General features: G+C 41.6%; 1 protein-coding gene across 4 annotated transcripts; it reads right to left on the reverse strand.

Moving 5' to 3' along the window:
- Nucleotides 1-576: 576 nt before the first annotated feature.
- On the reverse strand, nucleotides 577-11,150 carry lin54 (lin-54 DREAM MuvB core complex component). Of its 4 annotated transcripts, none has more exons than XM_034602939.1 (14): nucleotides 11,027-11,150; nucleotides 7,858-8,654; nucleotides 6,627-6,738; nucleotides 6,325-6,455; nucleotides 5,675-5,830; nucleotides 5,262-5,463; nucleotides 5,083-5,156; nucleotides 4,798-4,992; nucleotides 4,602-4,693; nucleotides 4,093-4,164; nucleotides 3,633-3,735; nucleotides 3,399-3,536; nucleotides 3,075-3,277; nucleotides 577-2,105 (listed from the first exon to the last, which is right to left on the reverse strand). In XM_034602939.1, exons 2-14 carry the CDS (start codon nucleotides 8,620-8,622, stop codon nucleotides 1,904-1,906), a joined length of 2,445 nt encoding a protein of 814 aa, XP_034458830.1. In that variant the 5' UTR covers nucleotides 8,623-8,654; nucleotides 11,027-11,150; the 3' UTR covers nucleotides 577-1,903. The 4 variants fall into 4 exon arrangements, with proteins under 4 accessions (XP_034458830.1, XP_034458831.1, XP_034458832.1 ...); XM_034602940.1 differs by having other exon boundaries at nucleotides 877-2,105; nucleotides 7,858-8,645; nucleotides 11,027-11,130; XM_034602941.1 differs by lacking the exon at nucleotides 11,027-11,150 and adding an exon at nucleotides 10,188-10,522 and having other exon boundaries at nucleotides 877-2,105.
- Between the last annotated feature and the right edge of the window lie 1,186 nt (nucleotides 11,151-12,336).

Below are 12,336 nucleotides of genomic sequence, written 5' to 3' on the forward strand. Positions count from 1 at the left end.
AATGTTGATGAGAATGCAGCCACATTGAAATCACACATCACATAGACATCTGATCAAACTACAACCACACACAACTGATGAAGCGGATTAGCTGATGTTCCAAGAGGAACACTTCTGAATAAATAAACATTTAAGTATGTTTCAACAAAATATTATGACCAGTATCAATTTATCTGCTGGGTGCTTTCTCGATTTACCTTAGCATCTGTGCAAAGTGGAGGGAAAATCGTGTATAAAGTCCTTGTTATTATTTTGCTAAGATAATGCACTTAAATTGTTTGTTTTATTCAACCAGTCAAAATTCCAAACATATTCTGTTAACACACAGAAGTTTGAACCCTTTTTTAAAAAACATTAAAACAACTTAAATAACAATGAATTGATTAACAAAATAGATGCTTTTGTGTCAGAAAACTAAATGTTGCTGCTTTTCTAACTTTGTTTAGTTCTTTTTGCTTTTTTGAGTTTTGGATGTTTCAAGTTAAAGAGAACTGCTTAAGACATAACGCTAAGCATACTTTAGTATTTTCTATACCACTAAATGTTTATTCTGTACCTCGTAAGAACAAGTGAAACTTTTGGATAAACATTTTTAATAAAACCAGACTTATCTATAATTTAACACTTCAAAATTCAGCTAATTTGCTTCATAATGACTGTATGACTGGTTTGATTAGGTTTCATTGTCAGTAACCTGTCAAAAAAAACATCACTGTCATCAAATTTTGATTGGTAAAAAAAAAAAAAAAAAAAAAAAAAAAAAAAAAAAGACAAACAAAAAAAGGCAGTTGAAGATGTAACCTTGGGCATTCATTCCAATTTTTTTTCTTTTACATTTTTATAGACAAAACAATTAATTGAGGGGGGAAAAAAAAGCTTTCAGGCACCTAAAGTGAGCCGGCAAACAACACCAGGACTTTGGAAGGGGAAAAATGTAAATGAGAAGCAGCCATGTTTAATGTTATGTGTTTTTCCTGCTCTGTAATGTGCCTGTGCCCCATCAGAGCAGCTTTGGACGGATGAGGTAACTTTAGATTTCAGGGACCAAACTTAACAAGTCTCAATTATTTTCTAATTGATGGTGTTTTTAATGTACAGTAAGCATGTAAAACAGAAAGCAGCACCAGATAAAAATGTGTCCCTCTGCCAGGCTAGCCAACTATTCTCAGCAGTGCTGTGTCTGTGTGAGAGAGCATAATGCATTACGTGTGCATTCATATTACAACTGCATTTATGATAAAAACCTCTTCTAATCATTTTCATTAAAACAATTTAGCCTAGCCGCAGTGAATAATTAACAGTTTGCAGCACTATAAGCCACACAATATTAGCGCTCACAAATATTTGTCAAAATAAATATCAAAAGATACATGTTCTGCTTGTCTACTGTAAGCACAAATGTACGGATTACATAAAAATTACAGGCATTCTTTTCAAAAAACTTCAACATGGGAAAGACAGAAAGTAAAAATAGAATAAAAATGGATCAACGAAAGTGTGGAGAACACAGATTTGATAGGGCCCTGTAGGGAAAATAAAGTGAGGAGATGTTTATAATCCTGTTCAGCACTTCCTCTCTCAGTCATTTCTATCCATCACAGCCAGGTGAATGGGTGCGATTAACAGTTCTGAAGGCAGATCCACCATATGCGGCGTCCATTTGTCCTTCAGTTAGAGGGTGAACAGCGCAAACAACTGTTCCATGTTTATTATTCCAGCTGGCCTTAGCTCGGCCCAGGCAGGGGAATCCTTTTACTTTGTTCTGCCTCCTGATGAGGGAGACAACCTGTTTTCCTGCAGGAGAGAAACTCCAGGGGTCCGAGACAGAATGCAGAGTAATCTGTGCCTCTTAGCTCCTTAGCCATGGCAGGTTAGAGGGTGGAGGGCCTTGGGAGGGCTCTGCCTAGCAGTTGATAGAGGCACAGTCTGCTTTGGCCTTCCCAGCGGAGCTAATTATCCTCATGAGGCAGTGTCCAAACTCCTCCAGGATCACCCTCTCTGCTTCAGCCTGAGGCTGATGAGTCTGTTCTGCCTTTTTGGCCTGTTCCATCAGACACTCGCACGTCGCTTCAAGCACCTCCTTTGTTACAAACGTGTATGGCAGTCTATGGAGAAACAAAAACAAGGCCTTGAAAAGACAATACATCATCCCTCATGTCATCAGCCTTTATTCTCTTGTAGCAGAGGTGGCGACTCATTTGAGTAAAGTTTTTATTAAACTGAGTCAGTGTGGGCAATAGAAGAAGACACACTCTGTGGTGAGAGAGACATTAAAAGTGAGTTTTTTCTTATCAATAGATAAGAAAAACATGAACCATAAGAAACATTTTAATACCAATTTACACCTCATCCATCCCCTGAGTTAATCCTTGGCCTGAAGTGACAACTCTGAATCAGTTACAGCTTTGCACCTGACTCACTTTCATGAATCATTTGCCTTGCTGTGAACAGATGTCCTTCCTCAACCACCTCTTTCCTTCCTTCTTATGCACTTGAGGATGGTCAAAGTTCAATGTTAACTTTACATAGAGCTGCCTCATTGACACTTGAGAAGCAAATTGCTCTTGTCCAATAGAAAACTGTGTTCTCAGTAGCTTTGTTTACATGAACCGCAATAATCCGACATTAACTCGATTGACAAAAGATGTTGCCGTGCAAACAGCATTTTCTGATTACCTTAAACTAAATAATGTCATACTCCGGATAAGCAATAATCAAAAGAAGGTACAGAGTATTCTGACCTTAGTCACATTAGGTAGACATTTATACATCTTAAATGCATTATAACATCCTGTTGGAAGTTTTCACAGCATTCATCAACATGTACTGCAGTTACCAACTGCTTGAAGTCATAATCGGACTAGGCTCTGTAACATGTAAATGTAACATGTTAATATGAATATTCTATTAGTACCTCTTGTTAATGTCATAATCAAAATGATGCCTTATTCAGAATAAGGTCGACCATCATCATCACGACAGCTTTATACATTTTAACAATATCGGAATATATTTTTCTTCAGAGAGCTCCTGTAACTCGTTGTTGTTGTTTAAGAGGAAAAGTGTAACAATACCTCCCGCTTTCACTTGAAATAACAGGTGTCGACCTCATGAGCAGGTCTGAGATCTGTGACGACAGCTTGGTCCTGGCTGCAGTCTGCTGCTGTACTCTCACTTCTGCTGCATCGGCCAAATGCATCAGAGTCTTCCTCTCCGGGCTCTCCTCAAAGTTCTTACAGCCGATGCATTTACAGATGGACGAGCACATGATCTTCGCCTGAAAAGACGAAACGAAGGAAATACACAAATGTAAATAATGGGCTATGTTGTCAATAAGAAGAAAAAGAAAATAAAGTTATCAGATCCTTTGAATCAATGCAGTGACGGCGAAAACTCACCTCGTAGCACTCGCAGTAGTTCTTCAGGCAGCCTGAGCGCTTGCAGTTGCAGCCTTTGCTGTGCCGACGGTCCGACTCTCCCTCTTTGCCTTTACCAATTTTAGGTTTGAAGGCCTCTGGATTTCGGTCCAGACACGTCTGTGAAAGCAAATTTTCACAATCAAATATTAATTCATCTGTCTGTCATGGAGAAACGTCAATCAAACAACTAATTCGCAGGAACTTGGTCCATACCTTTATAGCTTTAAGACGTTCCGTTTCGTGCTCCAGGTTGTTGAAGCAGTTGTTGCAGTTACAGTTATTGCAGAACTCTCCGTTTGCAAAGCAGTCGCAGTATCTGGAGGAAGAAACACAGAGCTCTACTTAATCAAAGTAACTGAAAAAGGACTTTGAGTCAGCAGCCGATATGACAGGGAATTAGGAATATGGCTGCAACTAATGATTACTTGCATTATTGATTAATCTATTGAGGATTTGTTAGGATTAAAAAATGTTCTTTTGATTCATGAGATCATTCTTAAACTCATTCAGGATAATATTATGAAAGAAAAAGAAAATTACATCCAAGAACCAGAAACTTTTTAACTATCTGATTATCCAACTGATTCTCCAACATATACATTGATAAGGTCAAGCTCCACCCTTTTGTCCAACAAATGCAAACAAGTTAGCCTCAGTGACATGTTGTACTTACAGTTTGAGACACTGTGACTTGGTGCAGTTGCATGGTTTCCTTGGTCTTGAGGTCGCTTCTGCTGTCGACAAGCTGTGGGCCAATGACAAATATGGCTGGGATTAGAATCGAATCACACACACATTTAATTAGTCGATTGGAAAAGGTATCATCTCAGTCATAATTTTAAAATACTATAAAATATTAACTTTGTGGTTGACGTGTTACTTCATTGTCAGCGTCTGTATTTTTTATTTTATTTGAGAAGTGTAAAATATGATTTGGTTCATTATGACACTGTGGCGGGACAAATTAGAATATGACAGGCCGCCACAGTCTAGATAATTAATGGGAAACACTGGGTATAACTGTATAGTGCTTGCTTTTCATGGCTATTTTAGTTAGTTGCTTGATGAAGATTGTGTCAAACTTAGGTTTTATTTTCTAGTCTGGTGAACACCTGTTTAAGCTGATGGTAAATGATTTAGTTTTTTCTTCCACACATAAAAAAAATGTATGTCCCTTCTTACCCATTAAGTGGCAGTCTGGCCTGAGTCTGGATACCAGTGGCCGCAGGGAAACCAGAGCTGCTGGCGAGGGTCACAAAGGGGGACTGCTGGAGCTACAGGAGGCCAGAAAACACAACAGAGAAAGCTCAACACATGCCTATGGAAGAGAAGTGCTTATTAAACGCCAATAACACGACAAGCCAATATCCCGACCAACCTGTGTAACGTATTGTGCTGGCACCACCGCATAGCCCATATTCCCGCCCCCGGGGGCTGGTGCCAGGACGGTGCCTGGAGGGAGGTTGGTGAAGTTGGGCTGGATCTGGGGGAGTGGAGTTGCAGGCATGATCAGGCGTTGCTGGGTCTGAGTGGTTACTACTTGTGCTGCCGATGTCAAGGGCTTCGGTGCCACCTACAGGGAGTTAAGTCAATGAATGAAGCTCAGGGGAGATTTCACACAAAGTCTGGACATAAACATGCTTGTACAGGAAGCCAAAGGTACCTGTTTCATGGTCTGTGCTGGGATGATAGGGACAGACATCCTCACTGCTCCTGTACTGACCACCATAGGTTTAGCTGAGGAATGTAAAAATCATCATGAGTTCCCACACGCGTCTTTGCTAAACAACATTAAATGCCACCTGGGTTTCTTGACTGTGAAAGGGTCTGTTCATAAGTCACCTGTCTGTATGGAGCTGGTGCTGGGACCACTGGCCTGTCCTGTGCTGCTTGCCGTGGTCGCTGTGACGAGGCGGACGTAGTGAAACCTGCTCCCTGGCACCTGGATCTGCTGCACGTTCGACTGGGTGGCCAGCGGGATGATGGTCTTGAACTGGGAGCCACCGACTCCTCCCACAGTCATAGACTGCACTGTTTTAAGATTCTGAATGGCAATAGGACAATCAACATTCATCATAATGACATTTACAGTGTTTCTTGTGTGCGGTCTCTTTTCACATCAGATGTGACTGTGGCTTTAGCAATATAGCAGCAGCAGAAACTGTTAAACTGTTAACATGTGCTTCATTGATAGAGTAACTCATCTGGTCCTGACCCCATGTTCCCTAACTCCTGCACACAATAAATGCTCTTACCTGTACAGTGCCTTGGTTGGTGGCCACCTTGACTGGAGAGGAAGACGTGGACTGTTGGACTGTGAGGATCTGCTGGCCGAGTGCTACGTTGACAGGCAGCGTTACTGACTTCTGAGTGGAGTTGGAGGTTGGTGAGGCCACCGATACAACAGTTACCTGGTGAGAGACAAGAAGAGTGTGATCTGTACAACTAGTCACCTCATCAAATACTAATAAGACACAAAATATACCTGCTTTTCTCACACAAACACTGTCAACTAGCCTGCTTGAGTTTACTGACAATACAGATCTTTAACAATCAATGATGAATGTGTGTTCCGTCTACCTATCCTACAGTGGCTATCTTTATCTGGGAAACACATGTGTACACAGTCACATAAATGACTGCTGTATTTCATGTAGGCGTGTCAGGTCCACTGACATGGCCACAGACACTGTTTCATGCAGTAGTGTCGGTTTAGGTTATTAATCACACTTGTCCTCTTACTGCTTGAATTAAGTCAAAAATACTGTAATCATCTTCAACTGCAGTAGTGGTACTTTGAGGCCCCTGTTACTGGAAATATTCAATAAAACTGCAGCTACAAAAAAAAAGAAAAAGAAGAAGGAACCAGTTATTGTGAAAATGAGAAAGAGTGAGCAGAATTTACCTTGCTGGGAGTCTTAAGGGGTGAAATAGCAATCTTTTTGCCAGGGAGGGTCTGTATACTAGTGTTGTGGGTTTCAGTGAGAGTAATGGTCCTCGAAGGCATCCCTGAGGAATTCTGTGTCAGGACCCGTCCTGTGACAACGTAATGCACGATTTAAGAGAAGATAGTTCAATAACATTAATCTAACAGACAACATTTCAGCACTTACTTATGGGTTTAAAAAGTGAAACCGAGTGGTCTTGATAACGGACTACAGCAACAAAAAGTCAGTTATTGAACAATAATTTTTTTTATAGACTTACCAGTAATAACAGAAGGAACTGATGTCTGAGGACTGAGGCCTTTGCTATTGACAGTTTTCGTGATGATGAACTTGATTGGTGCCGCGGATGACGTTGGTGTTTTCTTCGCAATCTGTGGAGATAGTCAGAATTCATTTGTGACTCCATTCTTTTAGCCTGATGCCAGACTTTGAAATGTGTGTTTTAATTTACCAATACAAAAGCTCCGGGTGCTGGCTTATAACAAAGTACAGCTCGACTGATACAGGGTTTTTTGAAACAAATACTGAAAGTGATTTGGGAGTTTGAACTCCAAGATATCAAATAGTATCTGAACAGGCAACTATTAGTCAATTAATCATTTAGGCAATTGGGAAAAATATATTCAAGTATTTCAATAACTGATTCATCGCAGATATTTTAACTTGTGGTCAAACAACAAGGATGGTCACTGAAGATTTATTCAATATTGACATACCTCAAATCCTCCAGCTTTCATTATTCTAATGTATTCTTCTGTGTTTGTTTGTACTCTGTCTATCTCTTTTCTTCAGCTTTGTGCAAGTGTTAATCCAAACCCCCCCCAAACTTTTTTTGTCTTTTTTCGTCAATTGCTCTTCATCTTGTGCAAAACTCTTTTCTTGTCAGGTCGTGCCATAAAGCCACAAAAGATAGGAAGAAAAAATTTGCTTCATCTTCAAAATTCAACGTCTTAAATTGACAGGTTGTGTCTTTTAATACAGATGATAAAAAATAACCAAGGTGAGGTAAACCTCGAATAATGCATCTAAGCCAGTCTCCTAACGGATTACTGTAACAAAGAATATTGACTCGTCTTTTGTCCTCATTTCTTTTCAAAACAACTGAGGGTGGCTTTCTTACTTACCGACCCGGCAGGGAGGCTAATTCAGGAAAGCTAGATGTGTCCTGTACTGCTGACATACAGTCATATGATTGACAATTAGCTGCAATTAGCACAAAAGCCTACACACCACATAATAGTAATCATGTTTAACACTCTAGTGGAGTCAATCCAGCTGACATTAGGTGGGTCGGGGGGGTACACCCTGGACAGGTCGCCAGCGTATCGCAGGTCCAACACAAAAACAGACAACCATTCTCACTCACATGCACATCTACTGACAATTTAAAGACACCGATCAACCTAAAACCACAAGTGTATTACATAATCAAATAATATGAGCATACAACCGTTTAAATATTGCACCTATAATAAAATAATCAGCGTTACCTGTACAGCCTTCAGCTGCTGAGCCTGTAATGTGGTCAACTGGTTGCAAGGACCGCCCAGCACCGGCTTCAGCTCCGTTCTCCCACCAATGGTCACCACTTTAAACTGAGTAGCTTGAGACTTGGTGTCTCCTGAAGTCTGTAAAACACCAGGCTTGCTGCCCGTGTGGGGTAACTGCAGCACTATAGGTTGCCCCGACTTTCCTATTGCTGTAACCAAGAGTTTTTGTCCATCCTGCTTGATGACCTGGGGTGACACGCCTGCAGTCTTTGCCGCTTCAGTGGCCTGAGACGAGGCCACCTTGTTGAGAATGATCTGGTGGTTCGCGGGAGAGATAGTGAACGGGGCCGTGAGCCTCGTTAACCCACTCGTAGAGACACTACAGTCAGTCGCAGTGACAGTCACACAGTCTGTAGTTTTGATGGTGGATGTGGACAGGGCTGATTTGAGGGTTAGCAGGGGCGACAATGAACTGGAAATTGAGATAGGAATTTGACTTCCCGAGATGATGCTGAGTGCAGAGTCTGTGGTCGTGGAGGTGGTCAGAGCCCGAGTGTGTTCTGTTGAAGCGGCACCTGAACACAGGCCCAAGCTCTCTGAAGCCATGGGCGTATCCGTTTCCATGGGGACCGATGTGTCGTCACTGGCCTCTGACTGGACCATGGTGGTGGCTTCAGGTTGTGTGTGAGGGACGTCCTCTATGGCCTCAGTATCCATGATCTCATCAGGCAGGAGGCTGTTGAGCTCTGGTGACACCACATCCATCCTTGCATCCAAGTGTCAGCTCTCTGTTGATACTGACAAGAAGAATAACACAATTATTTTTCATAGTCACAGGAAAATGTAAAAAAAAGTACAACTATGCACATTTTTGTTGAGCACATATTACCTGGAATGTCTTAAGAATGTATTAAGAAATGTAATAAACATGTTACTGGCTTTCGCCGCACATCATGGCACATTATGGACATATGGCCAGTTTATTAGGTTCACCCATATTGATCTGTAATAACTCTGCTGTACATTCAAACTGTAAGTTTTTGATGACATTGTTGGAAATGTGTAAATTAAAGTATATGTTTATTACTGAAATCATAGTTTGAGTTGAATTGTACATTGAGGTGTGTTTTTACTTCTTTTTTTAATGTGTATTAGAAACACATCTCAACATAATGCAGCCAAGTCTGACACCGTCATAACCTCTGACCTCTACAGCCCAACTGAAAAGAATCTGAGATATATCAATTAAGTTTCTTTACACGTGAGTAATACAAATCTGTGGTTCAAAAATTCTATTCTTTTCTCCCCAATCTGTAGTTAGTCCAGTTTTCCACTGCAAACTGTGGAACCCACTACATGATGAAATTGTGAGGGGAAAATGATGAATGAAAAGAGGACCGTTCAAAAAAATTACATTTCAGCTTATCAGCTGACATAAACGCCAATACCTATATATCTTTCAATCAGGTATTGTGGGCCGTTCTATCTGCCTGGCTGATTTATTATTTTATCAATGTCTCTATAGTGATCAAAAAGCCTGCACATTATAGGCATCATACAAAATCGACCTTATGGCAGTACAGCTGCATTGGATTACATTAGGATGTACAGTTATAACTACAAAAGTAGCCAAACAGAGACCAAGAAAATGTGGATTATCTCTCTCACACACGATGCACTATGTAATTGATCACTTTAGATTCTTTGTTGTAGATGATTAATAAATAGGGACACACGGACACGAATCCAGGCTGCTGGCAGAAGGCTGTGCCAAAAACATAAACAAATATGCCAGGCATCTAAAGTGAGCGAGTTATGTTTATTCATAGCAAAAAAAAAAATACCTGTGAATAAGTTTTCAGCAATCACGAGATCTGGTGAATTTGACAGAAGCTGACAGCTGATGGGGGGGTTAGCTAGGCCGCACCGATCATCGCAGGCGTATCTTTGTCCTGCTGCTCTCTGCTCAACATTAATCCACCGAAAAACACATATGAACCCTCCCCACACACACACACACACACACACACACACTCAGTGGACTGATCCTATTGTTGTCACGTCCCCGTGTGTAAGCCACCGACAGAAACTGTGCTCCTCTCATCCACGTGAAAACACCCCCCCCACGACTGGTCCCAGTTAGGTCAAAGACTGGGGAAAATACGACAAGCTGTCTGTTGGCTGCGTTACTATTTCAGGCCGGGGTTGGATTTCGAAAGATCCGCCATTTTTACCTCGTCATCAGCCCAGTTAGCTCCCAGGCTAACACTGGGCTGTGGAGGATGGGGTACCGTGGTTTAACATCACTCGCAGTGGACAAAGACACTTACCCGCAAACACAGCAGTGCGGTTACAGTGGAGCTGGAGGGAGCAGTCGCTGCTAGCAGGAAGCTATTAGCAAGTAACTAACTGACAACGTAAACAATGCTAGCTCTCAATGCCCCCCCCCCTTCCACTCCATGTCACTTCTCCAGGTATCCACACGGACTGACCTATCTACTGCACCTTTACATTCACCTAAGGACACGGATAACCGCTGCCTGGGAACTATGGTTTAAGTGACCGTGTTAGTAACCAGGTATAAAGGCCACTTGTAAGTTAGTAAACGTACAGTGAGTCTGATACGTGAACCCAGGTGAGACGCAAGAGCAGTTTGTAGATCAGAAACCCCCACAGACCCCAAAAACAAGTTTGGAGCCAAGAAACTAGGAGCTAACCTGGTGACTTGTGCTGTTACCATTTCTGACAGCACACGCACGCGCGCACACAGGAACACAGTGCCATCAAAACAACTGTCAGGGATCAGCTAACTTAGCTTTTACTTTGCAGTGAGCGGACACTTCATGTTAATCAGTTATGCGTTAGTTTGAACCAAACTTTGTCTCTGCTCAGAAATATTACGAGCGATCGCTTGCAGGTAATAGCCCGGCCCCCTGTGCTGTTGTCTGCCCGTATCTGCTCCATGATCCTCCTCCTCATCACGAACCTCATCAAGCCAGCAGCCCAGCGGGCAGGACAACTGTACTAGCAAACTTGCTGAGCTTGCTAACCCGAGCTAGCTAGCTACAACATTATACCTCAACATTTAAACACGTTCTCAAGTGTGCGGCTTTCCACATGGATCCGCTGGGGTGGGCTCCGCGGCGGGGCAGCAGGTGGTCGATCTTACCGGAGATTTTGACGCTGGGCGACGTATCCAGATAAAGCGAGGAAAGGAAAGGGCGATTGTTCAAAATACCGCGCCGAGCGCCATTCCTCCCTGACATTTCACAGGCCGGCCACGCCCTCCGAGCCTGACGTCACCGGGACGTAATATTTAAAGGCGCAGACAACTTTAAAATGTACACAAATTAAAAACTAGTAAATTTATTTTCTGTTTGTTTTTGATACCCCACAGTATGTATTATTTTTTCTTTTTTTACAAACTAGTGGCCTTTTACTGATTACATTGTGCATCACATCTGTTACATCTGTGCTGAGGCCGGTAATCTTTGTTACCATGGGTATTTTATATTATATCAGTCAAATCAGAATTATTGCCAAAATCAGATCAATACTTTCATTCAGTAATGCACAGATTCCCATTCATGCCTTTGTCTCCAGCTATCCGGATTATTGCAAGTCTCTAGGAGCCCCCCAGAAGTCAATCTACCACCTCCAACTTGAACAAGACACGGCAGCTAGGGATCTCACAAGAAGTCAAACATATAATCACATCACACCTATTCTCGCCTCATTGCACTGGTTACCCATCGTTTGTAGAATTGATTTTAAAATGTGAAAATTTATTTTTAATCACTGAATGGCCCTGCAACACTTTACTTAACAGACCTCACAACTTATACCCCTGCTTGTAACTTTCATTCTACTCTCAGTAAACAGGGCAAGACTATAGACAGAGGTAAGGAGGACATTATGGCTCAACAGCTGTAAAACAACCTCCCTCCGTTGATCAGACAAGCCTCAGTAGACCTCAGTATCCTCTTTTAAAACTCTTCTCTGATGGCTTTTAACTTTTGTTTGTTTTGTTGCTTTATTTCATCCATGTCTTGCATACAATTTATAATTGAGCTGCATGTATTTTCAGTTTTTTTTTATGTCTGAGAGGCACTTTGTAAATATTTTATTTTTTAAAAATAAATGATGTTTATTTTCATTAGACATTATATTAATCTGATGGTTGATGTTTGATTGAAAAAGGTTTTTGTGGCTTTTGTTTTTGTAGATTCAACTGTGTGGATCTATTAATGCAGCCATAACTTGTGTTGCTGTGGAACAAAAAATGTATGTTACGTTGACAGGTGTTGCTGCTATTTTGGTAAACTGATGCTATAGAAACAGCTATGAATATCTTGCTGAGAGACCAAGTGCCCTGTGCCCTTACTCTCTGTCAAGTAAGCTGAATTAGAATCAGGGTGCAACCACAACAACAACCACAACCACAACATCAACATTTATGGCCGACTTAAACTAGCCAGC

Source organism: Hippoglossus hippoglossus, chromosome 12, assembly GCF_009819705.1.
Source record: "Hippoglossus hippoglossus isolate fHipHip1 chromosome 12, fHipHip1.pri, whole genome shotgun sequence".
Classification (NCBI taxonomy): domain Eukaryota; kingdom Metazoa; phylum Chordata; class Actinopteri; order Pleuronectiformes; family Pleuronectidae; genus Hippoglossus; species Hippoglossus hippoglossus.

Bases quoted from the DNA above. Each gene is read 5' to 3' on its own strand.
- lin54 (XM_034602939.1), bottom strand. From the start codon at position 8,622: ATGGATGTGGTGTCACCAGAGCTCAACAGCCTCCTGCCTGATGAGATC. The intron at 6,739-7,857 runs GTAACGCTGATT...CTATCTCCACAG, and splicing joins AGCAGCTGAAGGCTGTACAG to ATTGCGAAGAAAACACCAAC. The intron at 3,736-4,092 runs GTAAGTACAACA...TTCTTCCTCCAG, and splicing joins AAGTCACAGTGTCTCAAACT to ATACTGCGACTGCTTTGCAA.